Source organism: Xiphias gladius, chromosome 8 (assembly GCF_016859285.1).
Source record: "Xiphias gladius isolate SHS-SW01 ecotype Sanya breed wild chromosome 8, ASM1685928v1, whole genome shotgun sequence".
Taxonomy (NCBI): domain Eukaryota; kingdom Metazoa; phylum Chordata; class Actinopteri; order Istiophoriformes; family Xiphiidae; genus Xiphias; species Xiphias gladius.
Genome location: NC_053407.1, coordinates 15,955,686 through 15,979,732, shown reverse-complemented (window position 1 = coordinate 15,979,732; position 24,047 = coordinate 15,955,686). Strand labels below are relative to the sequence as shown.

Sequence of the window (24,047 nt, the reverse complement as noted above, 5' to 3'; positions counted from 1 at the left end):
TTTGTTAAAAACTGCTAACAACTTTTTTAGGAAGTTTAGCCTTTTTGAAGATTTAACTATATGTTTGTGGTCTGTTTTATGAGATTTATGTCTTCAGTAGAAGCAAATGGGCCCCAGTCTGAGAGTCGCTGATAGCCTTCAGAAATAAAAAGTATAGGATATTATTTTTATATTATCATTGTCCTTAAATCTGACAAATAATGCTAAATTGCATTCAACATTGCAGCTTTACTTGTTACTAAATTACTTTAAAATTAAGGTCATTTGTTTCTAACTCTGTCTATTCCTTGTATCTTCTGTCATAAATTGTTTAATGATCATAGCCTCAAGTAAATTGTTGTAGCAGCAATTCAGAGGGCATACCACAACAGCCATTTGTGGCTGTTGCTGGAAGTGTCATTACCAGAAAGATACCTATGTTTTTTAGATTGCTAGCTCAAATTACAGATTGTGGCTAATCGACCTTTTGACCCTTTCTTTGATTCTCTGCCATCGTCTTTCTTGCCTCCTCAGGTCCACAACAGCAGAGTGTGTGACGGGAGTGTGTATTCATGCCCAAGAGCTCTCAGTTTGTTCTTCCCAAATGAGGAGGAGATCCACATCTCTGGATATCAGGTCCACCAGGGAGGGCGCAGGTGTGTGTGTGTGTGTGTGTGTGTGTGTGTGTGTGTGTGTGTTTTTTTTCTGCAAAGATGCAGAAAGAAAAAGACAGAGATAGATTTTGAGATTCTTCAATAAAACTTCAAAACTGTAAAGACAGAACGGGAAGAAACAACTTGGTCAATAACTACCCCATCGACACCCACCAGAAAGGCATATTAGGGCATTATTATCATGATTTTCAAAGAGGTCACTTTCCCTGACCTCTCTTAATGCATCTGTCTCTCTGAAATGTCAGGCTAATTCTGCCTCAGACTGTAGGCAGTGTGTTTATTGAGCGACTGGCCGATTACCTGCTGGTGAAGAGTGTGTTTGGCTTCTCTTTGGCCTGGGATGGAGGCTCTGGTGTCTACCTGAAGATGAGTGAGGAGCACCAGGGTGCCCCCTGTGGCCTGTGTGGGAACTTCAACCACCTTGCTGGCGATGACCTCACCACTGTTCGTGGTAAGAGCGGCCTGACCGGCCTCACATCCTCTTATCCCTTCTCTCAGCACCCACTCGCTCAGTTATTATTATTATACACTCAACATTGATTCGGGCCAATTGTGCTAGCGGTGGGACCTGGAGAGACCACAGTGGAAGGACCGGGGAGAACTGATAGTCTGGGTTTGAATGGCTGGAAGGAGCAATAATTCCTCCTCAGATGACCAGAAATATGAACTGCGGTCCCCTGCTTGTTTGAGCAGAGAGCTGTCCAGCAGACTGTGGATGAGCTCAGAGAAACAGAGTAAACAAGTGGGAAGGCTCTGGCTATAAAGCTGCAACGGACTAGTTTTCATGGTGCATTTTCAAATACACAGTTTTAATCAGATTTCCCCTTAATTTCCTATTTTGTTTTTATTAGACTTCTATATTTAATGTCTAATGTAAGTGTGTTTGACGACAATATAGAATCAGAAATGCATGTGTGCATGTTTGATTGGTGTAGCAAGTGTATCTTTAGACTATGTATGTGCTAAACCATGCATTTTATCTGTTTCTGGTGGTTTTTGTCTGGACATACTCTATGTGCCAGGTGTACACACATATTGTATGTGTGTTGACGGTGTGTTTTAGGCATTCGCACTGATGAACCTGCAGTGTTTGCTAACAGCTGGGCGGTGGATTTGCCTCATGAGAGAGCCTGTCCTTCGGTAGCTCTTGACTTCAATGGGCCCTGCCTGTCTGAGTCAGACATGGATGTAAGAACCACAAAAAACACGCATTCTACTCCATAGTACTATTGGCATACAATCCAGCTGAACATTGACAGTGCAATTCACATACTGCAAAAGTTGGAATTTAATTAGGCAAATTAGGCCCACCGCATTACAATATATAAACATTTTTATTTTTAATTCAGAAGAAACTGTATGTTAAAGGCGAGCAGCAGTGTTTGTTTTGCTATAGATCTCTCTTATTATATCGTGTTTATTGTGTTATCATGTGTTATTCACAAGATACTGTATTTTTTGTGAATCTGTGCAGGATGCCATAGAGAAATGCAGTGCGCTTCTCTTCTTTCCGTTTCTGTCATGTCATGAAAACATTGACCCAAATCCCTTTGTGGCCGGCTGTGTGTCTGACCTCTGTGTGTAAGTAAAAATGCTTGCATTGACTATTGTTACTTTTAACTTTTTCTTCACCCTCTTCTCTGTATTGCTGGTTTAAGCCCAGTTACAGAAACCAAGTTCATTTTATATGTGCCCCCCCCCCCCCCAAGATCTGATGATGAGGAAACATTTTGTCGAGCGTTGGTTGAGTACACCCGAGCCTGCTCTCATGTTGGATATCCAGTAAGGGAGTGGAGAGACAGCTTCCCTTCTTGTAGTAAGTTACCTCTGCAGCTCTTGACACTTGGAAAATGGCAAATCAGTGCTATTAAAAATGTTGTGTCTCATTGTATTTTGTGTATTTTTGAAACATAGGCTTTATTCTTACAAAAACATTTACCATCAACAAAAATCTAACTTAATGTCAGAGCTGATTTAGTCCAGGAACAGGTCAGCTCTCTCAGTGAAAACAGATAAGTTATTTCCCACATTTATATTATGTAAACATGTATTTCATGTTCTGTAATCTGCATTTGTGTGAGACTCAGGTGTTTATGTTTCTATGCAGATGATGGCTGTGAGGAGAGTTTTGTCTATAGAGACTGTATCAGTTGCTGTCCACCCACCTGTACATTTGAGAAAGAGTGCCTGGGAACCAACCTGCACTGTCTGGATGGCTGCTACTGTCCTGATGGTATTTAAACAAAAACTTTCCTAACTTCTGTTCACTGCTCTCTGTTAACTGACTTTAAATGTACTCTCTCCAATCCTCTTTCCCACAGGTCTTATCCTACAGAATGGAACATGTATCACTGTTTCTCAGTGTCCATGTGTTTACCATGGAAAATCGTATGTACAAGGACATGTGCTTCAACAGGGCTGCAGTGTTTGGTGAGTGTGGATGTGTATTCCCTAGTGAGGGCATAGCATGGCCAATGTGCTGCTAACCTACGGTGCCGCTCTTTTTTTTTAAGTGTGTGTATGGGAGGAGTGTGGAACTGCACTGAGAACAACTGCACAGGTAAGATGTCCCTTTAAGACCATTGAGAAACAAAATATGAAGCAGTGAATTCAGATTCAATAACTTACTGCTCTCTCTCTGTTCTTAGGGGAGTGTTCGGTGGTGGGAGATGTGTTTGTGACAACATTTGATGGTAGGATGTTTCTCCAGCCGGGGGCGTGTCAGTATGTCCTGGCAAAGAGCCGCAGTGGCAGCAGATTCACTGTCACACTGCAGTATACTACCTGTGCAGAGGTATTGTGTACAATGGCTTACATACACGCACCAACCCTGCCTTATCCTTTCTACAAAGATGTAACCAGCCCCCCTGTATGGCATATGTGTCTACAGCAGCAGGTGTGTATTCAGTCAGTGACAGTGGTGTTGGATGGAGATGTGAGTCATCAGATCACTTTGACCAGAGAGGGGGAGGTGATAATCGGTGTCAACCCGGCACCTGTCCTGCCCTATGTTGATGGTAGGAATCACAAAAGCTTTGAATGATACACCAAATGTTTGTACTGTATGTCGTGCAGACCAATCACATTTTTGTGCTCAAACTTTAAAAAAAAATAAATAAAATAAAAATAAATGTTATACCCACGCTCTTTGTAGTCATTTTATCTTTGATCATGAGTTTTATTGTTTGTTTCTGGGTATATAGATGCAGTGGAGGTCCTGAAGCTGACCTCTGTGTTTTCACAGCTGAAGGTAGGGATTGGTCTGAGGCTGTATTATGATGGTCGAGGAGGGCGGGTGTATCTGCAGCTGGCCAGCCAATGGCGTGGACAGATGCTGGGCCTTTGTGGAACCTTCAATGGAAATCTACGAGATGACTTTCTGTGAGCAAGTACTTCCCAGTTATCAATCAGTGTTGAAAATGTCACTTTACCTGAGTGTGTGTGTGTGTGTGTGTGTGTGTGTGTGTGTGTGTGTGTGTGTGTGTGTGTGTGTGTGTGTGTGTGTGTGTGTGTGTGTTTTTGTGTGTTTTATGTGTGGGTGTGTAGGTCTCCAGCAGGTATGATAGAAGGCACTCCCCAGCTTCATGCCAATTCTTGGAAGGTGTCATCTGCTTGTGTAGCTCCAGTTAACCTGCCCATTATAGATCCTTGTGAGATGAACCAGCACAATGGTAATTATGGTCTCATTTTATGTTGGCTGTGCCTGTTATTTTTAATTCAATTAAGTACAGGGAAATGGAAATGGAAAGGGTGAAGGGTGGTGTGGATAAAGCCATACTTCACATGAGGAGGATAAACCTCTGCCAGCAGGCCTACATGCTGCACTATACACCCTAACATCCTAAATGTTATTGATTCCTGGGTGGTACTGTGAGTTGAGCAGGTTTGGGCTGAAGGTAATCTCAGTTTGTTCACACTAGAACTGCAAATATGTCAAAAGTTTGTTTGTGTATTTTTGTACTTTCCAGTATTCTATGCATCACAGTGTGAGGTACTGTTGGGGAGTGTGTTTGCCTCGTGTCATGGCTACATCAGTCCAAACATCTACCAGCAGCAGTGCCGCTACCAGGCCTGTCGCTGTGGGAGCAGCTGTCTGTGCACAGCACTGGCTCACTACGCTTACCTCTGCTCCAAACACGGAGTCAACATAAATTTCAGATCACAAGTCTCTGAATGTGGTAAGTGTTTCACCTATGGGTTGCTTTTATTTGTACTGTTTTGTGTTTACATTTCATTTAAATGTATTACTCAAAATTGTCACAAATTAGAACAGCGCATTAGAGTATTTATTAAGCCTTTGTGTTTGATTCAGAATCAGAAAAACTTTATTATCCATCACAGGGCGGCAGAAATTTGTCTTTGATGTGACGCACACAGTAGACATCGAGTAAAAACATGCCACTGAATTTTAGCAATTGAATTGCCTTTGGGCTGTAGAAAAAAGTGTAATACTTTGTGTATGTGTGTATACAGGAGTGGTGTGTCTTGGTGGTATGCTGTACCACTCTTGTGTGTCGTCTTGTGTGTGTGTGTGTGTGTGTGTGTGTGTGTGTGTGTGTGTGTGTGTGTGTGTTTTTGTGTTTTTGTGTTTTTGTGGGTGTGTGTGTGTGTTTTTGTGTGTGTGTGTGTGTGTGTTTTTGTGTGGGTGTGTAGGTCTCCAGCAGGTATGATAGAAGGCACTCCCCAGCTTCATGCCAATTCTTGGAAGGTGTCATCTGCTTGTCTAGCTCCAGTTAACCTGCCTATTATAGATCCTTGTGAGATGAACCAGCACAATGGTAATTATGGTCTCATTTTATGTTGGCTGTGCCTGTTATTTTTAATTCAATTAAGTACAGGGAAATGGAAATGGAAAGGGTGAAGGGTGGTGTGGATAAAGCCATACTTCACATGAGGAGGATAAACCTCTGCCAGCAGGCCTACATGCTGCACTATACGCCCTAACATCCTAAGTGTAATTGGTTCCTGGGTGGTACTATGAGTTGAGCAGGTTTGGGCTGAAGGTAATCTCAGTTTGTTCACACTAGAACTGCAAATATGTCAAAAGTTTGTTTGTGTATTTTTGTACTTTCCAGTATTCTATGCATCACAGTGTGAGGTACTGTTGGGGAGTGTGTTTGCCTCGTGTCATGGCTACATCAGTCCAAACATCTACCAGCAGCAATGCCGCTACCAGGCCTGTCGCTGTGGGAGCAGCTGTCTGTGCACAGCACTGGCTCACTACGCTTACCTCTGCTCCAAACACGGAGTCAACATAAATTTCAGATCACAAGTCTCTGAATGTGGTAAGTGTTTCACCTATGGGTTGCTTTTATTTGTACTGTTTTGTGTTTACATTTCATTTAAATGTATTACTCAAAATTGTCACAAATTAGAACAGCGCATTAGAGTATTTATTAAGCATTTGTGTTTGATTCAGAATCAGAAAAACTTTATTATCCATCACAGGGCGGCAGAAATTTGTCTTTGATGTGGCCTTTTACAGTAGACATCGAGTAAAAACATGCCACTGAATTTTAGCAATTGAATTGCCTTTGGGCTGTAGAAAAAAGTGTAATACTTTGTGTATGTGTGTATACAGGAGTGGTGTGTCTTGGTGGTATGCTGTACCACTCTTGTGTGTCGTCTTGTGGGCGGTCGTGTCGGGCTCTGTCGAGCACTGAGACATGTAACCCTGACGACTGTGCCGAGGGGTGTGGCTGTCCAGATGGCAGTTACTATGACGATGTGCGCCAGCGCTGTGTGCAATTGTAAGGCTTCACCACCTCATATATCATCCTAATCATGGTCATCAATTACCATTTGGCAGCAACTATGCACACACATATAGTGGGTAAACACACACATAGAGCATCAACATTAGTTAATGTAATTAAAATATTATCACCGGTTTCTTCTCAGGTCTCGGTGTCACTGTTACTCCATAGGTGGTGTGTCACAGCCAGGGGATGTGACCTTCAGCGCCTCCGGCCCCTGGTGAGTCATAGCTGGCCTTGACCTTCACTGAAAAGTGAAAACTCACTTTGGCTGCTCTCCCAACTGCAATAAGTGTAACATCCTTACACACACTGTGTAATAAATTTGAGGAAGCAATAAAAGCTTGAGTGATTGTCAAATGAGACGTAGAGAACTTAAACTAATCTTGTGTTTGATAACATTACTCTCTTTCCCAAACACTTACTCCTTTCTCTCCCCTTCCTGTCCCTTCCATCAGCCTGTGCAGAAATGGGAAGATGGAGTGTGTGCCAGAGGAAAAAGGTAACCTCTCCACACTCCCCCCTCCCTTCAGTTCCTGCTCTTGTTCGTTCAAACAACAAAGTGTTGTTTCAGGCTGTGTCCCTCTTGCTGAAATCAAGAGCCTAATGTCTGTAGTTTTAGCTTGTTTCCCATGACTGGCTGTTGCGGTGAATGTTTAAGGCGACTGGGGCATTGATTTTCTTGTGTGTGTGTGTGTGTGTGTGTGTGTGTGTGTGTGTGTGTGTGTGTGTGTGTGTGTGTGTGTGCGTGCGTGCATTTTAGAGCCCGATAGTGTAGAGGTCGGGGAGTGTCCAGAAGGGAAAGTGTACCATAGCTGTACCGAGCAGAGAGGAGGCGTGGCCTGTGCACCGACCTGCCGTAACCTCATGTTGAACCTCACTTGCCCTCCCAACACACCATGTATCCCTGGCTGTGTCTGCCCTCCTGGGTAAAATAAGCACCTGCTGCCTTCCAATATCACATACCATATCATATGACATATATTTATGTGTATATTATATATGTTTTTAAGAGACCTTAAAAGTAATTTTTCTAGTCTACTTTGCAAAAACCATACATTTTTGAGTGACTACCTACCTTCCAGGGAGTCACTTCTTTCAGTTCATCTCAGTAGGAGTGTCTACTTTAAGATTTTGTTTGAAAAATAAAAAAAGATTGAGAGCAGTGCTTCATAAGAATGATAATTTCTTTACTGGTAGTCCCTGCTTGCATCTGCTTTACCATTCTAAGATAATGTAACTTTGGCCAAAAAAAAAAAAAGCATCAACTTAGGAAAGCACAAAGGTTAATTGGAATGGATTAGCTATTTTATCACAAGCAAAATTAATTTTCTGCAAGTGGATTTTCACATCGTAGTGGAAGCAACAGAGACCAGTGGCTGCATGCAAGCTAGAGTGTTAGTAGTAATCTGTAATTAATGGTCAAAAAACACAGGTATTTTCCGGCTGCATCTATTGAAGGACACCTGAACATTTACAGTAGTGTATGCTTTTGTCAGTTGGGAATTAAAAGCCTACATAAAGGGCACCTCACCTTGACAATACACAGTGGTAGCTTATCTTATCTACTTCTCACACTTATAATTCCCAAATGTATTAAAAATCCACACTTGAGGTACATGTTGTATAGGATTTAGTTTGAGAACTGTGAAATGTACTTACCGCGATGTGGGTTTTAAGTCACGATGTACCACCTATGTGAGTCATGTTTTGTCCATGAAGGCTGGTACTGCACCATGGGGATTGTTACTACCCAGAGAACTGTCCCTGTGCCTGGCTGGGCCTTGAATACCTGCCTGGAGAAACTGTGGAAACACCATGTTACAAATGGTATACACGTTTTCTGTAGTCCCCATTTGTATTCTCCCATGGCTAGAGAAACACCAGACAGAGCAGTGATACAGTTCTTTTATTTACAAATGAATTTTTCTGCATTTATTATGTAGTAGGTTTAGAACAAATTTCTAACAAACTGAATCTCCAACCATAAAACTGTATAACTCATAGTACGATGAGTTTGCACGTGCTGGATTAAATAGCACTTTTGTCCTAACTCTTTTTTTCTCTTTACCCTTCTCATGTACATCCACCTGTCCGTCTCCTCAGTGTGTGTCATCGTGGCTATTTTAACTGCAGCTACTCACCGTGTCCAGCTGTGTGTACTGTCTACAGTGACAGACACTATCACACCTTCGATGGCCTTGAGTATGACTACCACTCTGACTGTCAGGTCTACCTGCTTAAAGTGAGTAGAGTCTGTTTGTATGTGGATCTCTATGAATACTTTATGGTGTGCATATTTGAGTGTTGCCTGTGTAAATAAAATTGTAAAGTATGGCATAACTGACTAGCAGTGACAAATTTGTGGATTCAATTTGGTATTTAAAAGCTAATCAGGTGGTGATAGCGTGCTTATCTGTGCTAGACTGTGTCAGAGAAGTGTGTATGAGAGATGGGATGCGTTTAAGGGCAAAGAAGGAGCATCCTCCACATTTCCTGGCCAGGAATGATTTGAGTCTGGGAAAGAAAATCCAAACCTGTTTCTAATCTTGGAAGAGAGTGGTTTTTAATTAGAGCAGATTGTGTGTGTGTGTGTGTGTGTGTGTGTGTGTGTGTGTGTGTGTGTGTGTGTGTGTGTGTGTGTGTGTGTGTGTGTGTGTGTGTGTGTGTGTGTGTGTGTGTGTGTGTGTGTGTGTGTGCGCTGGTGGGTTCGCACCATGGTAATGCTAGCCGACGTTGTGCATATCTGTAGTGACACAAAGAGACCAGTGTTCACTTCAAACGCCAGGGCTCCTGTGCGCCGAGGGGATATAGAATTAGAATGAGTAGAACAGACCTCCCAATTGAAACCCAACAGACTGCCGGCCACCTTGCAGACCTGATAAGAATGGGGAAGCAGGTCAGTGCTGTGTCTTAAAAGCCTAGAGTTGCTTCCTCTTCTTGTCACCTCCCAGGTATCCAGAATGACAGTGAACAGGTAGAATCAAATTTAAAGTTTGAATCTGCCATGTGGCTTTGCTTTTTTGGATGCCGTGGCTCTTATAAAGGGGAAATTGTGAACAAACAAATGAAAACACTTGTGTTGTCGTTGTAGGACAGAGATGAGAGGAGCTGACAAGAGTAATATTTTGTATTCCCCTCTGATCAGAGTGCCGGAGAAACCGAGGTGTCCATTGTTGCCCAAAACAAGGACTGCTATGAGAGCGGCATTGTGTGCATGAAAATACTGGTCATTCACGTTGGACTTACCAAAATCTACTTCACCGACAACTCTGGCAACCCTGTAAGGACTACACACACACACACAACCCCGCTTTCTATATATCAATCAAATCAAATCTATGCACCTGTGTTTCTTTTCCTCTCAAAAATATATAAGTTATAAACACCAATAAAAATCAAAGCGATTCCTGCTTATACCTGCTAACAATACTTTGTCCTGCCTTAGAGCCCGTCCACCGTTGTGGGCAGGGGGTCAGAATTTGAGCTGTGGAAAGCAGGATACTACACTGTGGTGCACTTCTCCAATCAGGACCTGACCATCCTCTGGGACCGCAAGACAACTGTACACGTCAGAGCTGGACCTCAGTGGAAGGTCTGGACTAGGAGAGGGAGGCACACTTTTGATTGTAACCATTTCGATTGTCCTCCGACATAGACTGTTATGAAATGAATCCGAAAAGCATGACTCAGAGTCCACTTTTTTCCCCTAGGGCCTTCTCAGCGGGCTATGTGGTAATTTTGACAGTGTGACAGTGAACGATATGACCACCTCTAGCCACATGGAAGTCAATAATGCACAGACGTTTGGAGATAGCTGGGCCCTGGGACAGGTATGAGTCAGCTTGGCCTAACTCTCCTCCACTGATTATCCTTTTACTCTCTTACCTTTTTCTGTCTTTGTCTGCCCCCCCCCCACTCAGTCTTTCACTGCTCTCTAGTTCTCTGTTGCGCCTGTAATTTATGTGTGCATGTCTCCCTCGAGTCCACTGTGATATTTTCGAGTAATCAGACACTCAATCACCTTCTGTGTGTGTGTGTGTGTGTGTGTGTTTTGTGTATTTTAGTGTGAAAGTGACTATGTGGTTGAGCGACCGTGTGAAGGGGACTTAGGGAGACAGCCGTATGCCAAGAGGGAGTGTGCTCTCCTCTACAGCGATGTCTTTGCACCCTGTCACAACGTGGTGAGTGCCACTGAACTGATGCACACACACACACACACACACACACACACACAAATGTCCGTACAGAGTGAATGCAGCTGTAGAGAGGTTATCTTGCTTGCAACAGGGGAATAGAGGTTTGTGAGGGGTTATGGGAACAACGCCTAACTGATCCCAAAACACTGTTCCTCAGAGATGATTACCAAATGCCACATCAGATGCAAGGCTACACACATCACCAGACACACACCTCAATGTTTTATTACACCATAGTATTTCTCAATGTGGCCAGCAGATGGAGCCGTGTGTGTGTGTGTGTGTATGTGTGTGTGGCCCCACAAACAAACAGTTTGTTGGGCCATTAACCACCATAAAAACTGAAGCCAAAGATAACGCTGGAGCACCCAGTACACTTACTTAACTTTATTAATAATGTGAAAATAACTAACACTTTCAATAGAGATGAATATAATGAACATGCAAGAACTAATCCTTGCATATTTCTGGCTGGTATTGTTTCCACCTTGTGTGTGTGTTTGCGTACGTGCGTGCATGTGTGTGCGTAATCATGGCAAAATGTGGTCCTGGAGACACCTACTGTAGCAGGGACTACCGCAGAGTCGGTTTTGAGTACTTTGGCAGGTATCTATATGACTCTGTCTGTCTGTGGACAGATTTTGTCACCGTGATAGCATCACAACCATGCTAGATGCAGTCACTCAACTTTACAGGTGTGTAGTTGAGATCTAAATGAAGGCCGGGTTTAAAGATGGGTGTGGTCCGACCCCCCGTGTAATAATGTAGTAATGACTACTGAGTACTCATGGGTCGGGACAGCAACATGTTGATGGGTGTCGCGGAGGGTGTGTTCCCATCGCAAGATGATCTGTCGTTTAGTGATTTTGTAGTTGATTATTTATGGTGTATTGTTCCTACTGTTAGGATTTTTGTGGTTTGGCCATACTTCCCTTTTTGAATAAGAGCACATCACTGGTTTAAGTGTTAATTCTCTCTCGAGGAACGAGGGACAAACTCACTGAACATGACAACATTGTTTATTTGCACCTTGTCAATAAAGTAACGAAGAGTAAGTGAATCCTGTGGCTTTCCTTGGATTCAATTTTTTTGAAATAGTCCAGATATGTTCACTGTAGGAAAGTGTTTCTCAACTTAACGCAGAAATAATTATTTTTGTGTTCCTTTTATCACTTCCCTTGTATGACCCTTTTATGGTGAGTACATGCACTTTATTTGGCATTGTAACTGTAGCATTAAAATATATATATATATATATATATATATATATATATATATATATATATATATATATATATATATATATATATATATATATATATATATATATATATATATATAAACAGTACAATTGTCTATAGTGTAGTGAGAAAAACATTCCCTTGTACTTCACTTATCATTCTAAGTGGGCAAAGAGGCAACTTCACTGATCCTGCTCTTTTCCTGGCAGAATTTTTTAATTTGCTTGGGTCAATATAGAAAAGATGGTTTCACACAAGTAAATCCAGAGGGCTTCAGTGCTTTAATCTATAAAGTTAGATGACACATCCAAGAGGCTTTTTTTTTTTTTTAACTGAAGACTAGCAAGGAAGCTTTACTTTTCTTACTTTCAGACGGTGAATCCCACATTGACTCTGGCTGTTGAGACTTCTTTTCAAAACTGAAGTGAGGGAAGTCAGATTTAAAAACACTACTGAAATTGTCCAAACATCCCCATTTTTGTGATTTTTTTCTGTAGTTTTTGCTTCATCCTAAGGAAGGAAGTCAGATAGAATCCATCTCTGTACGTGTCTACTTCTAAAGCTCACTTTTCAAGAAAATGTAGAATGTAGAATGTAAGTGCTCTGCAAAGACATATTCGTTCTTTTTTTTTGTTTTTGGACAGCTGGACAGTTGGACAGCTTTGCCAATGTTTGTCCTCAAACAAGTAATGCACTTACGTTCACTATTGCTGTTTAAAATAAAATTTGAGTTGAGGATAAGTTGTATTGATTACATCAATTTAACTTTTCTGATATTGCCCATATTTCACAGATTTTATTAACAGAGATTTTTTTTTTTTACTTGTTCATAGTCAATATAAAAAAAATAAAATGTATGCAGTACCCTTTTACTAACGTGACTTTAATTTTAAATGCAAGCCTGCTGCTCCAGCCAGGATGAGCACACCTCCTAATCAATATCTGCCACATCTTCTAAAATGATAATAATAGAGATTAGAATTTACTTCAGGTGAACTGTGCTTCGTATGTGCATTACAGCAGCCAACATCAGAAACACAGAGGTCCAGTTAATCTTGCCTTTGGACCGACCAACTCATTGCTGATGTATTTTGCCTGTCTGTCATAGAGCTCATCCGATCCCCTCTGCACCAGAGGTTGACCCACATTCCTTTATCCTAATAGCTCCTCACTTCTTCCCTGTCTGAATTATTGAGAACTACTCACCCCCTAAACAAGACCTCCCCCAGTCTCCAGTGCGTGTGTGTGTGTGTTTGTGTGTGTGACCACGTGTACATGCTGTGCGTACCCTCCAGGTTGATGTGGCCTGGTTCTATAGGAACTGCCTGACAGACACTTGCAATTGCAACCGTGGGGGAGACTGTGAGTGTCTTTGTACATCCATCGCTGCATATGCACACAAATGCTGTCAACAGGGGGTCACAATACGCTGGCGATCTCCGTCTGTCTGTCGTGAGTACACACACACACACACACACACACACACACACACACACACACACACACACACACACACACACAGACACATACAATCATACACACATGCTCATAGTGCACTGGTCTACTCTGTGCTGGTCAGGGATGTGACCCCTGCTTACCTCTTTAACCCACTTTCACGAGTCCCTCTTTGCATCAGCCAGTAGTCTGCTATTTTTCATTACATTTTATCTTGTTTCTGAAATGCTTTATAACTTCTAACTGTCGTGCTCTCTTTCAGCCTATGATTGTGAATACTATAATCAAGGTATGTATAAATAAGAGTTGGTCATTTTCAGAGAGCTATTACATGGATTTTGGTTTCCGAACTCACTGATTCCACTCCTTGATTCCCTGCTAGCTTGCCACCACACTCATTTCCTCTCTCGCTCTCGCACTTCCCCACAGAGCTAGGCGCTGGACCATTTTCCTTGGTGAGTGCTGTCTATAATGACACCATGTTTGGAGTGAATCGCACCAGCAGCTCAGTGTTTCCTCTGGTAACGGAGAGACCCGGGCAGTTGCCTGCCCCGGGCTTACTGTTCAACTTCATGATCACAGCTGGCCTGCAGAAGGACAGAACATCACGTGAGCATCAACGTTCACATAATCACACACTACTACTCTTTCTTTTTGTGTAAATTAACCCCCATTGGCTTATTCTCCCAGGTGTCCCTGTGGTGTCACTGGAGTCTGCAGAGAGACCAAACTATTTCCTTGTCGTGACTGGGCGCAGCCGTCTCCAGTTGGAGCGCTGGAGTCGAGGGGAGGAGTTTAGTCGCAGGGCAACCTTTATCCAGCATCAAGGGCTTTTTCTGCCAGGTCACACCTCATTCGAGCTTGTCAGCCAACCTGGCATCTTTCTGACACTGACACGCGCTGCTGCACGGGCCAAGAGATATGACACCTCTGAGGGCTTCAAAATGAGCAGCAGTCTCACACTAGAGGGTCAGAAACACATTAGTGTACCCAACACACATACACTCATGCAGATGCATACACACAAACACTAATTGAGTGTTTTTCCTCTTCTCTGGCAGAGAGCAGTTTCATGATACCTTACCGTATGATGTGTGAGTGGCGCTACCAGGCCTGTGCAAGCCCCTGTGTCCACACATGCAGTGACCCAGATGCCACACGCTGCCAGTTCCTACCTCCGTAAGAGGCTTGCCTCATTAAAACCACTCCTTATACAGCCAAAATAATCTATGCTTAACTCAAGTGCTAAAATAGGTTCTGTATCTTGCAGTGTGGAGGGCTGCTTCCCACGTTGTCCCAGGAACATGGTCCTTGATGAAGTCACTAGAAGATGTGTCTACACAGAGGACTGTGAGTACAACGTATGAGTTTGTTGTCTTAAAATCGCAGTAAAAATTTAGTATTTTTCTCATACAATACATAGATTTAGTGTCTTGGCATTCTTTTATGAATTTTATTAAGTGAATATTTTCTTGTAATGTTAATTGTCTCCTCTAGGTGTGTCCCTACCCCCGACCCTGACTCCCTTTGCATATGTGACGAGGTCCAACAGAAGCACTACAGCACAACCAACAACTACAACTACAACAACCACTACGACTACTACTACCAAAAAGCCCACAACTACCACTAGCACCACAACCACTGCCACCACCACCAGAACAATAAGTACCACCTCCATTACGATCAGGCCTACAACAACCACAACCATCACTACCACTCCCACTACTCCCATTACATCATCATCCACTGAGCGTGTAACCACTCCGTTCACCCCGTCTCCCTCCACATCTCCCCCCGCTCCTCCCGCAGCTACTGTTTCTACCACTCTCACTCCCTCAACTGCGCCAGAGACACCCACTCTAAGTGTGACTGAAATGACCCCCACCCAAACCAAAAGGGTCACTACAACGATCACCACAGTGACGCCCACCACTGTACCCACTGAGGCCATTACAATCTCTATGACTTCCTCTCCTCCACCCCCTACTACCCTTGTTTCCACCACCTCACCCTCCAGTCCTCCCTCCACCATCATTACAACACCATCAACACCAGTGCCACTAACACCCACCATAACCTCCACCCAACCTCCTCTAACCTCACCCACAACAGCTGTCACAACTGCCACCACCTCCACCATTTCTGTTCTTGAAACCACCACTGAAACCATGACCACTCCTCAACCTATACCAGCAGATACAACCATAGAGACTGCCACCCCAACAGACTCCTCAACAGTAGCTGTGACAACAACAGCACCACTTCCTACATTTGTCGATTCCACTACTGAGCCGGCAGCCACAGAAATAGTCACAAGTCCTGGCACCTCTCCTATAAAAGAAGAAGGATCAACCACACCTCTGTTCCTCTTCCCCACTACTCCGTGCACAGTAAGTGTTGCTGTTGTTATTAAAGGTCAATAGACAGTCACACAAACACTTGGAGGCTAAATCTGTTTATGTAATTTGACAAATTGCGAAATTTATGCCAGGTTTACTATGTAACTGATCACATACATGACTGTCTTCTGTGAAAGAGACCTATCCATTATTAGAAATGTAGTACACATTATGAAATGCTTTATGTGCTACTTACATAAATGTTAATACAAACATTGCATTGTAAAATGATCTGATTATCAATATACATACTATTACTATACATATAAATCCACAATCAAAGGCATCTGTATATACAGATGGCCACATAATAGGTGGATACAGAGACTGGGAAAAAAATACATGTACAGAAATTCAAATGTTTGTGTTTACTGATGCAAATAGGTCTGCAGACGGCTATGAAGGCCTGCTTTGACATGTAGGTGTGCTTTGTAAAACAAAAGGTGCATAACTGTCTCCACAGCCCCCGTACTCCTACCATATTGATGAGTGCGCAGAACTGATCTGTTTCAATGGAGAGCTGCTGCTTCACAACTCCTCTCTCCACTGTCGCTATGACACCACCCAGCCCCAGTGCAGTCTGCTGGGCCTGCCCATCCTCGTAAACACAGACCCCTGCTGTCCACAGTGGCAGTGCCCCTGTAGGTTTGGTTGTTTATGTTAAAAATAGGACTTTCCTATTGGTCTAGTAAAAGGAAGGCCTAGTGATTAGAATCCATTGTATGTTCAGATGATCTCTGTTTGATTTTACTGATATAGTTGGCTTTTCCCAGGTCGCTGCACTGTGATGTCAGACCTGCGTGTGATCACCTTTGATGGCAACAATGTAGCCTTGTATGATAACGGGTCCTACATCCTGGTAAACCTGCCCAGAGAGACCATTATTGGCACTGTGGAGAAATGTCCAACCAGCCAGGTAACAAAGACTAAAATATGAACTGGATCATAAGACCTCTGAAAACTGATTTTTTTAGTGAAATGTTTTGTTCTCTTTGTAGAGTGTGAACTCCATCAGACGAACTGTGAGTACAGTCTCTTCTCCTCCCAGTCATTCCCTAAAGTTGTGTTTGCGTAAGGATCAAAAGTTACTCTTTCAATAAATATTATCTTGTATCATCTCATTCTCTAATTCCACTCAGAGTCCAACAGGCGGAACTTCTGGTCTTTGTTTTAAGAAGCTGAACATCACTACCTCCTCCTACAGAATCATTATCAACCGACTGGATCGCAAGGTGACCCTCTTTACCCAATTTACTGCCAAACATTCAACTTATCCTTCACTAATAATGTGATCCTTACACACCCGTGTGTCCGTCTTTCCCCAGGTCTCAGTGAACTACAGACCTGCCAGGCTCCCATTCTCCCGTCACTCCCTTTATGTGGAAGACACAGGCAGCATGTACCTGATTCATACACCTGGAGGGGTCAGCATACAGTGGTATCACAGCACTGGCATCATGGTGCAGCAGTACAATACTCCTTATAATGCATCTGTGCCCACTCGAGGCCTGTGTGGTGAGTCCACATACTCACCTACACACTAGCTTTGACTGCATCAGCACCAGCCTCATTTATCTAATTGCCAGCTATCAGCACCTTGAAGCTTAGTGTCCAAACAGCTGCATCACTGTGACTTGTGGCATTATGGGATATGACAATTTGAGATTTTTAGAGCCATTCGGTTTAATTTCTCCGGTTCACACACACATTATTTCCCTCAGCAATTATATTTCTCACTGACAACACAGCAGTGTAACTCACACACACACACACATGCACGCACACACACACACGAACACACACACCAAACATCTGTCTGCTCATTATGCCAGGTTGCTGTGATGGGAACCCAGAAGATGACCTGAAGCTGCCCAATGGCACAGTGGTCAGAGAGGTGGGAAACATGATGCTCTTCCTGCAGGCGTGGAGAGTGCACACCACTGATGAAACAGAACACACACGCAGGGTCGGAGACAACTGCACCACCGGGGATTGTTCCACCTGTCTCTCCATGCTCCGTCAGAGAGCCTTCACGCCATGCCACAGCAAGGTTGCTACAGTATTCACGCAGTGTTTTACAAGCCTTATTGGAGAGCATGTGTTTAGTTACTTTGTAATTCTATTCATTTATCATGCACAAAGGCCAAGCACTCTCTTTTCCAGCCTCTCAAATGTTGGGATTCGGGTTTGTCTCTGTTTTCTATCATTGTGAATTGAATATCTTTAGGTTTTGAACTGTTGGCTGAATAAAACAAGCTATTGTTGACAACGTAGTCATTGACCTTTTTATGACATTTTAAAGAACTAACTATAAATTGTGTGATCTAAAAAAAAAAATTTAAAAATAAAACCGACAATCGATAATGAAAATGATCATCAGCTGAAGCCCGACATGACTTTGGCCTGGTTGTGTGTTTGCAGGTGCCTCCGGAGCAGTTCTGCGATATCATGTGGGCAGGGGACCTGCACTACAAAGATCACCAGTGTGACTTTCTGGCAGCGTACGTGGCAGTCTGCTACACACATCAGGTCTGCATCAGCTGGAGACGACACAACTTCTGCCGTAAGGAGACACATACATATCCAAACGTACTCACTCGTGTTTCTCATTCGCTCATGCATTGCTAAGTGCCTGTCATCCTGTAGCACTGCGATGTCCCCCTGGTAAGGAGTATCAGCCCTGTGTGAGCACCTGCACCAGCCGCACCTGTCTTAACAGAGAGTATTACGAGGAAACCACCTGTTCCTTCATCAGAGAGGAGTGTGTGTGCCGCACCGGTACCATCCTGCACCGTGCTGACTCCCCTTACTGTGTAACTGAGGATCGCTGTGGTGAGTGAAAGAGTATTTACATGCCTTTGTGATGAAAACTGTACTTTCAGAGAGTCTGAGTGAGTTTTGGACTGTGCTTCATATTACTCCTAGACTCATATAAAACTGTATCATCAGTGCATTTACTCGGCTCTGTTGTATCTAGTGTGCACAGATAATGAGGGTAACCCTCGGGCCCCAGGCGAGGTGTGGAATGGCTCTGCTCGCGGCTGCTGTCTGTACAAATGTATGGAGAATGGCTCTGTGGTGGCTGTTGAACCAGAGTGTAACTCTGTTCCCTCACCACTGTGTGAGAGGGAGGGAGAGTATGTACTGGATGTACTGGAAGAAGGAGCCTGCTGCCCCAAGAAGATCTGTGGTGAGTTTAAAAGTTGGCAAGAAAGTCATTTCATCCTGATATGAACTTCTAGAGATTGCAATTCAGAGACTTTTTTTAATTCATTCACTCTTTAAGCCTCACTCCATAGCTATATTATATTGCTGATGATGGTTCATCAGTTCTATAGCTCACCAGTATCCCTTCCACTTTCAGCGATCAAATAATAATATTTCAGTGAAGATAAGACTCATTAAATTATCTTTCCTTCCCCTGTCTTTTGTGCTCCTTCACTACCTGTCAGAGTGCAACATGACCATCTGTGCCAGCGAAGCGCCACCTTGTGATAATGGGAACAGGCTAGTGATTGGTTACAGCGCTCTGTCCTGCTGCCCAGAATACCGATGTGGTGCAAACAAACTTCCATTTTTTTAGATTTTTCCCTCAATGTTGACAGACATTTTGTAAACTTTCTGATAAATATGATATTTTGGCTGAACATTAACTTTCGCTAAACACTTTGCTTTAAATGGTCTTCATTAGAGTGTGACCCCATGGCGTGCCCTCCTGTCTCTGCCCCCGACTGCAGGGAAGATCAGTTCCTAGTGGAGATTAGGGGGCAAAAATCCTGCTGCTACTCTTACCTGTGTGGTAAGTTTTAAATGTTGTTCACGGGTTAGTCTAAAACTAAAAGTTTTTGGAATGAGGTTGGCCATCTGCTACGGCTCTGTCTATGACATTTCCATTAATTACAGCAACAAAACTGTGAGCTTGTTGTTTGTGTTTTCTGTCTGAGCAGTGTGTGAGTCATGTATTGAGCCCATTCCAACTTGCTCAAATGGAGAAATTCTGGCCGTGGATCTAAACACCACCAGCAGCTGCTGTCAACAGTACCATTGTGGTAAGTGTGTGTGTGTGTGTGTGTGTTTGCGTGTGTGCGTGTGTGTTTGCGCGCGCGTGCTATTTTTCTGTCTGTGTCTTCAAAGTCATGTTTGGAGTTTCCTCATGTTTGGAGTTTCCTGTGTTGCAGTGTGTGATGTCAACCTGTGCCCAAAATCATCAGTGAGCTGTGCACCTGGTCACTCTTTGCTTCAAACTACTGTCCCTGGGCATTGCTGTCCAGAGCACCACTGTGGTACACAGAAACATGCACAAACACACACACACACACACACACACACACACACACATCCTATTTGTTACAGGTGTAATTTCACTGCTGTGTTGCCTTGATGATTGGAATAATCTCAGAAATTGTTATGCCTGCCACGTACTTGCATAAACTTCACACTAGCTCTCTCTTTAATTTTCTCTCCGTCGCTCTCAGAATGCCAATGTGAGGAAAGCTCTCTCCCCATCTGTCAGGTGGTAAGTCGGCAAAAAGCTGCATCACAAGTCACCATCTAATCAGGAAGGAAGAAAAAGTGAGTTAAGTCAGCCCTTTTTGTTTTCTCGCTAGGGGGAGATGCTGGTTGAGATTCCTGACAGCAGCACCGACTGTGGCTGTCCTCAGCATGCATGCCGTATGTGAATTCCATACATGAAAGCACACAGACGCATACCTGTCAGAAGTTCGACAATAGACATGCTGTAGACATTGTTTACCCATTGCTTCAATTTCCAGGCTCCCTGGCACCTTCATATTCACCATGAAAAAACGCTTATTTGTTTTTGTTTTTTTGTTATAGTTATTCGCCCTGTTTGTGTCTCTGTGTGTGTAGAGAAGGCAGAAGTGTGTCTTTTCCAAGGGGTAACAGTGTTGGGACCAGGGCAGTCTCTGGTTCAGTACTTTGAGGGAGAACTGTGTTACACTGTCCACTGCATGCATCACAAAGATCCAGACTCTGGCTTCTACGCCATGGAAATCACCTCTGTCAACTGTTCTCAAAAATGTGGACCAGTATGCATCCAACACATTCAACACATGTTCATAGATCAAAATATTCATCATTGTTCTACACATCATTCATTCCTGCATTTGCTTCATCTTTTAAGCACCAGGTGTATGTGGCGTCCTCAGACCCTCAGGTGTGCTGCGGCTCCTGTAAAAATGTCTCCTGTACTTTCACCAATGAAAATGGGACAACAGAGCTTTTTGTGGTAAGAACAAATACATCCACATCCCCCTTTGCCCAATGCTCCTTTCTTTCGGGCAATACTGATTCCGATTTTGTGTGTGCAGGCAGGGAACTCCTGGGTAGAGAACTGTACACGTTATGACTGTATGGAAACAGCAGTTGGAGCGGTGGTCCTTGCTTCTGGGGTGGTTTGCCCGCCTTTCAATGACACAGAGTGTATTCAGGTCAGGACTTCTGAATGCACTATATATCTGAATTTAAGGTTAACCTGTTAAAGCCATTTGTTGTTTACAATCAATTATAGTTAGAGCCTTTGTAATGCACAATAATATTTCTTTTTTTTACCTTTATTCTTTTTTTATAGAGCAGTTGACATTTATTTATTAACTATCTTTTCAGCTTTGGAATTTTATCTGTCAATTAATTGAATTGAGGCTAATTGATTGGTGCACCCATTTTGTTAAATGGCGTTTCCTATTAACTCTGGTTTCTCATCTTACTCTCTTGTAGAATGGTGGTGTGGTTCAGAGCTATGTGGATGGCTGCTGCAGGACATGTGAGTCTCCAGATTTATCGGGTGCTTCTGGTATTGCTTTGAGCTGTCAATCAGAGGGGTGAGCGCCTTGTTGCCTGGCAGTGGTTTGGGCTTAATTGCTGAGTGGTTCGGGGTGTGGCCTGTTGTAGAGGGTGGAAATAAAACCTGTTTTTGGCCTATCTCTACATTTCCGACAGTCGCAATTTGTCCCCAAATTTCCTGCTGCTAAATTCAGGAGCCATCATAGCTTCGATAGAAGGAATATGGAAATAAACTCAAGGAAATAATAGTATAGAAAAAAAATAAACAGAGTAATAAGATATGACTGCACTCAACATTAAATAGTCATTACTAAATCAGTACTGAACTTGTGCTCTCAGGATGATGATCTGTGAACTGTTTGTCATGAATGCTTTACAAATTATATTTAGTAATGCAACTTTTCTAAGTTGTGTGTATGAAATCTTTAATAAACATGCAACGGTGACATTTTCTCTTTGTGGGTTTGGCATTGCAGCCTTTCCCGCTTGCCTGCTTTAGCAGTGAGCTTGCAGCCTGGCCAATTGGGTTGCACCATGGTGAGCGTTTTACCAATGAGAAAGCGAGATGGTGCAGGGGTTAGAGTTTTCCCCGCTGAGCTGCTCTTTGTAGTACATCGAGTGACGGAGATCCCTGGCTGGCTGCCTGGAGTGACCCAAAAAAAGAAGTGAAATCCATGTGCTTGCCCGCTGCACTGATTCCATCCTCTGTGTGTTTGTGCGTAACGTTAACTGTGTTTTCTGAAACAAACGTAACCTTGTGTGTGTGTTCTCCCGGCGTTCTTTGAACCGGACGGCTGCGGTCCTGACGATGCTCCCAGGTTCTGGAGTGGGTGTTTTACCATTTACCGTTAATCCTGTAACTCCCACTGGTAGTACTAACTGTGACACAGGTACCACCAACTTGTACTGTTCCCACTCACAATGACTCCCCTGAGACTCAGTGACTCATTCACTTGCACTTTGAAGCTTCGGGTGAATGCGTATGTGTCTGTTTTTGTGTTTGTGTGTCTGTGTTTTCATCTTCTGCCTCTCTCTGGTTAACCCCCAGTATATCACGGAAAACATTTCACCTTACATAAATATCTAGTGCGAAACCATCCATCCAAACAATGTCTGATGTCAACTTTAATAGAAAAGACTTGATCGAATTAAAGTGTTAACACCAGTCGTGAGAGAAAATAAACTCAAGTGTAACACTGTGATCGGCTAAGAAGAATATGAAGATCATCAACTCTTTTCATGCATTCCAGCCTTAAACAGAATCCATTTGACCAGCTTTGGTTGGATTAAAAATAAGGTTAAGTTTAGGTCAGCAGCCAATAGGCGAGCCAGATCTCTGCTGTGAGAACTGTGCCCCCTGGCACCCAGGTGTCAATCAGAGCAAGTTCCTACTGCTGGGCAACAAAGAGCCTGGTTCAAAAGGCCTTTCAGAGTGTGTGGATGACAGGCCTCTGCAATAAAAGGATCAAAGAGTATGTTTGTGTGTGAGCATATGTTTGCCAGTGTGTGTTTGTGTGTGTTTCTTGGTGTTTGTACTTGCATCTTCGTGTATTGTGCTTTAAATAGTGACTGTTGTTAGAGTGAATTGTTATCGTGCTGAGGTTTCTGTGTAACGGGAGCTATTTCTGCGTGTTCCTCTGTGTGTACATCTTGTTTTCTGTGTGAACACATGTATAGGTAAAGAGGATGGTAAGACATGCAAACGTGTGGCCATTCGGACTACTATTAGAAAAGACGACTGCAGGAGCAATGCGCCGGTGAGAGAGAAGAGAGAAATGCAAGCATAAGATGAGGAGGCTGAGTTAGCTGAAGAAACAAAAACTACAATTACGCATTACTTTCTGTTATTGTGAATTCTCGTCTCCCGTCATCATCCTCTCTCCCTCCTCTTACAGGTTACAGTGTACTCTTGTGATGGGAAATGTCCATCTGCCACCATATTCAACTTTAACATCAACAGTCACGCCAGGTTCTGCAAGTGCTGCCGTGAGAGTGGACTACAAACCCGGTCCGTCACACTCTACTGCTCTCGCAACGCCACAGTCGTGGAGTACAACTTCCAGGAGCCTCTGGACTGTTCCTGCCAATGGAACTAAAAATAAGTAAATGAATGAGAGCATAACAAATGAAGGGATGGGGGGAGGCATCAGGTTTTTATACTTCTGATGAACAAGTATGAAAACCAGCCGTCTTTCATTTTATTTGTCACTATAATTCACTTTACAAAACTGACCATGAGTCCTAGTTGTAACTAAAAGATATTGAAAATAACTGCTGCAAGTGGGAGATTGTTTTCAAGTAGTTTTAACTGCACTTTAGTCTTCATTTTCTTTAAGACCTCCTGTGCCAACCCAGTCAGCTTTCTAGTGCTGTTGCTGTTGTTTCTAGTTGCATTTTTTTTTTTTAATATCCGCTGTTGGGTTCAAACACTTTACACTGTATACATTTCGGTTTGTCTTAGAAATTTACGAGATATAAATTTAGCCTTTGTACAAATTAAAGTGTTATGGAATGCTCTGTTTACTTAGAAAAGGTTTAA

The 24,047-nt window shown here is 43.1% G+C and overlaps 1 protein-coding gene across 1 annotated transcript in view; it reads left to right on the top strand.

The window, feature by feature from the left end:
• otogl (otogelin-like) overlaps nt 1-24,047 on the top strand; it is a 27,242-nt gene extending 3,195 nt beyond the window's left edge. Inside the window, exons 7-57 of the mRNA XM_040133127.1 lie at nt 514-635; nt 899-1,104; nt 1,717-1,841; nt 2,128-2,234; nt 2,363-2,469; nt 2,761-2,886; nt 2,975-3,083; nt 3,167-3,213; nt 3,302-3,447; nt 3,544-3,670; nt 3,857-4,034; nt 4,200-4,324; nt 4,622-4,831; nt 6,235-6,403; nt 6,555-6,629; nt 6,868-6,911; nt 7,173-7,338; nt 8,132-8,239; nt 8,516-8,654; nt 9,558-9,692; nt 9,858-10,004; nt 10,123-10,242; nt 10,477-10,593; nt 13,145-13,301; nt 13,567-13,593; nt 13,734-13,913; nt 13,995-14,273; nt 14,366-14,483; nt 14,575-14,654; nt 14,802-15,697; nt 16,170-16,347; nt 16,480-16,622; nt 16,705-16,728; nt 16,846-16,938; nt 17,032-17,221; nt 17,539-17,756; nt 18,128-18,269; nt 18,353-18,538; nt 18,684-18,896; nt 19,159-19,263; nt 19,398-19,505; nt 19,654-19,755; nt 19,885-19,989; nt 20,182-20,222; nt 20,314-20,377; nt 20,576-20,754; nt 20,850-20,954; nt 21,037-21,156; nt 21,443-21,488; nt 23,186-23,265; nt 23,404-24,047. Coding sequence (XP_039989061.1) covers nt 514-635; nt 899-1,104; nt 1,717-1,841; nt 2,128-2,234; nt 2,363-2,469; nt 2,761-2,886; nt 2,975-3,083; nt 3,167-3,213; nt 3,302-3,447; nt 3,544-3,670; nt 3,857-4,034; nt 4,200-4,324; nt 4,622-4,831; nt 6,235-6,403; nt 6,555-6,629; nt 6,868-6,911; nt 7,173-7,338; nt 8,132-8,239; nt 8,516-8,654; nt 9,558-9,692; nt 9,858-10,004; nt 10,123-10,242; nt 10,477-10,593; nt 13,145-13,301; nt 13,567-13,593; nt 13,734-13,913; nt 13,995-14,273; nt 14,366-14,483; nt 14,575-14,654; nt 14,802-15,697; nt 16,170-16,347; nt 16,480-16,622; nt 16,705-16,728; nt 16,846-16,938; nt 17,032-17,221; nt 17,539-17,756; nt 18,128-18,269; nt 18,353-18,538; nt 18,684-18,896; nt 19,159-19,263; nt 19,398-19,505; nt 19,654-19,755; nt 19,885-19,989; nt 20,182-20,222; nt 20,314-20,377; nt 20,576-20,754; nt 20,850-20,954; nt 21,037-21,156; nt 21,443-21,488; nt 23,186-23,265; nt 23,404-23,604 — 7,335 coding nt within the window. The 3' untranslated portion in view covers nt 23,605-24,047. The remainder of the gene's footprint in view (nt 1-513; nt 636-898; nt 1,105-1,716; nt 1,842-2,127; nt 2,235-2,362; nt 2,470-2,760; nt 2,887-2,974; nt 3,084-3,166; nt 3,214-3,301; nt 3,448-3,543; nt 3,671-3,856; nt 4,035-4,199; nt 4,325-4,621; nt 4,832-6,234; nt 6,404-6,554; nt 6,630-6,867; nt 6,912-7,172; nt 7,339-8,131; nt 8,240-8,515; nt 8,655-9,557; nt 9,693-9,857; nt 10,005-10,122; nt 10,243-10,476; nt 10,594-13,144; nt 13,302-13,566; nt 13,594-13,733; nt 13,914-13,994; nt 14,274-14,365; nt 14,484-14,574; nt 14,655-14,801; nt 15,698-16,169; nt 16,348-16,479; nt 16,623-16,704; nt 16,729-16,845; nt 16,939-17,031; nt 17,222-17,538; nt 17,757-18,127; nt 18,270-18,352; nt 18,539-18,683; nt 18,897-19,158; nt 19,264-19,397; nt 19,506-19,653; nt 19,756-19,884; nt 19,990-20,181; nt 20,223-20,313; nt 20,378-20,575; nt 20,755-20,849; nt 20,955-21,036; nt 21,157-21,442; nt 21,489-23,185; nt 23,266-23,403) is intronic.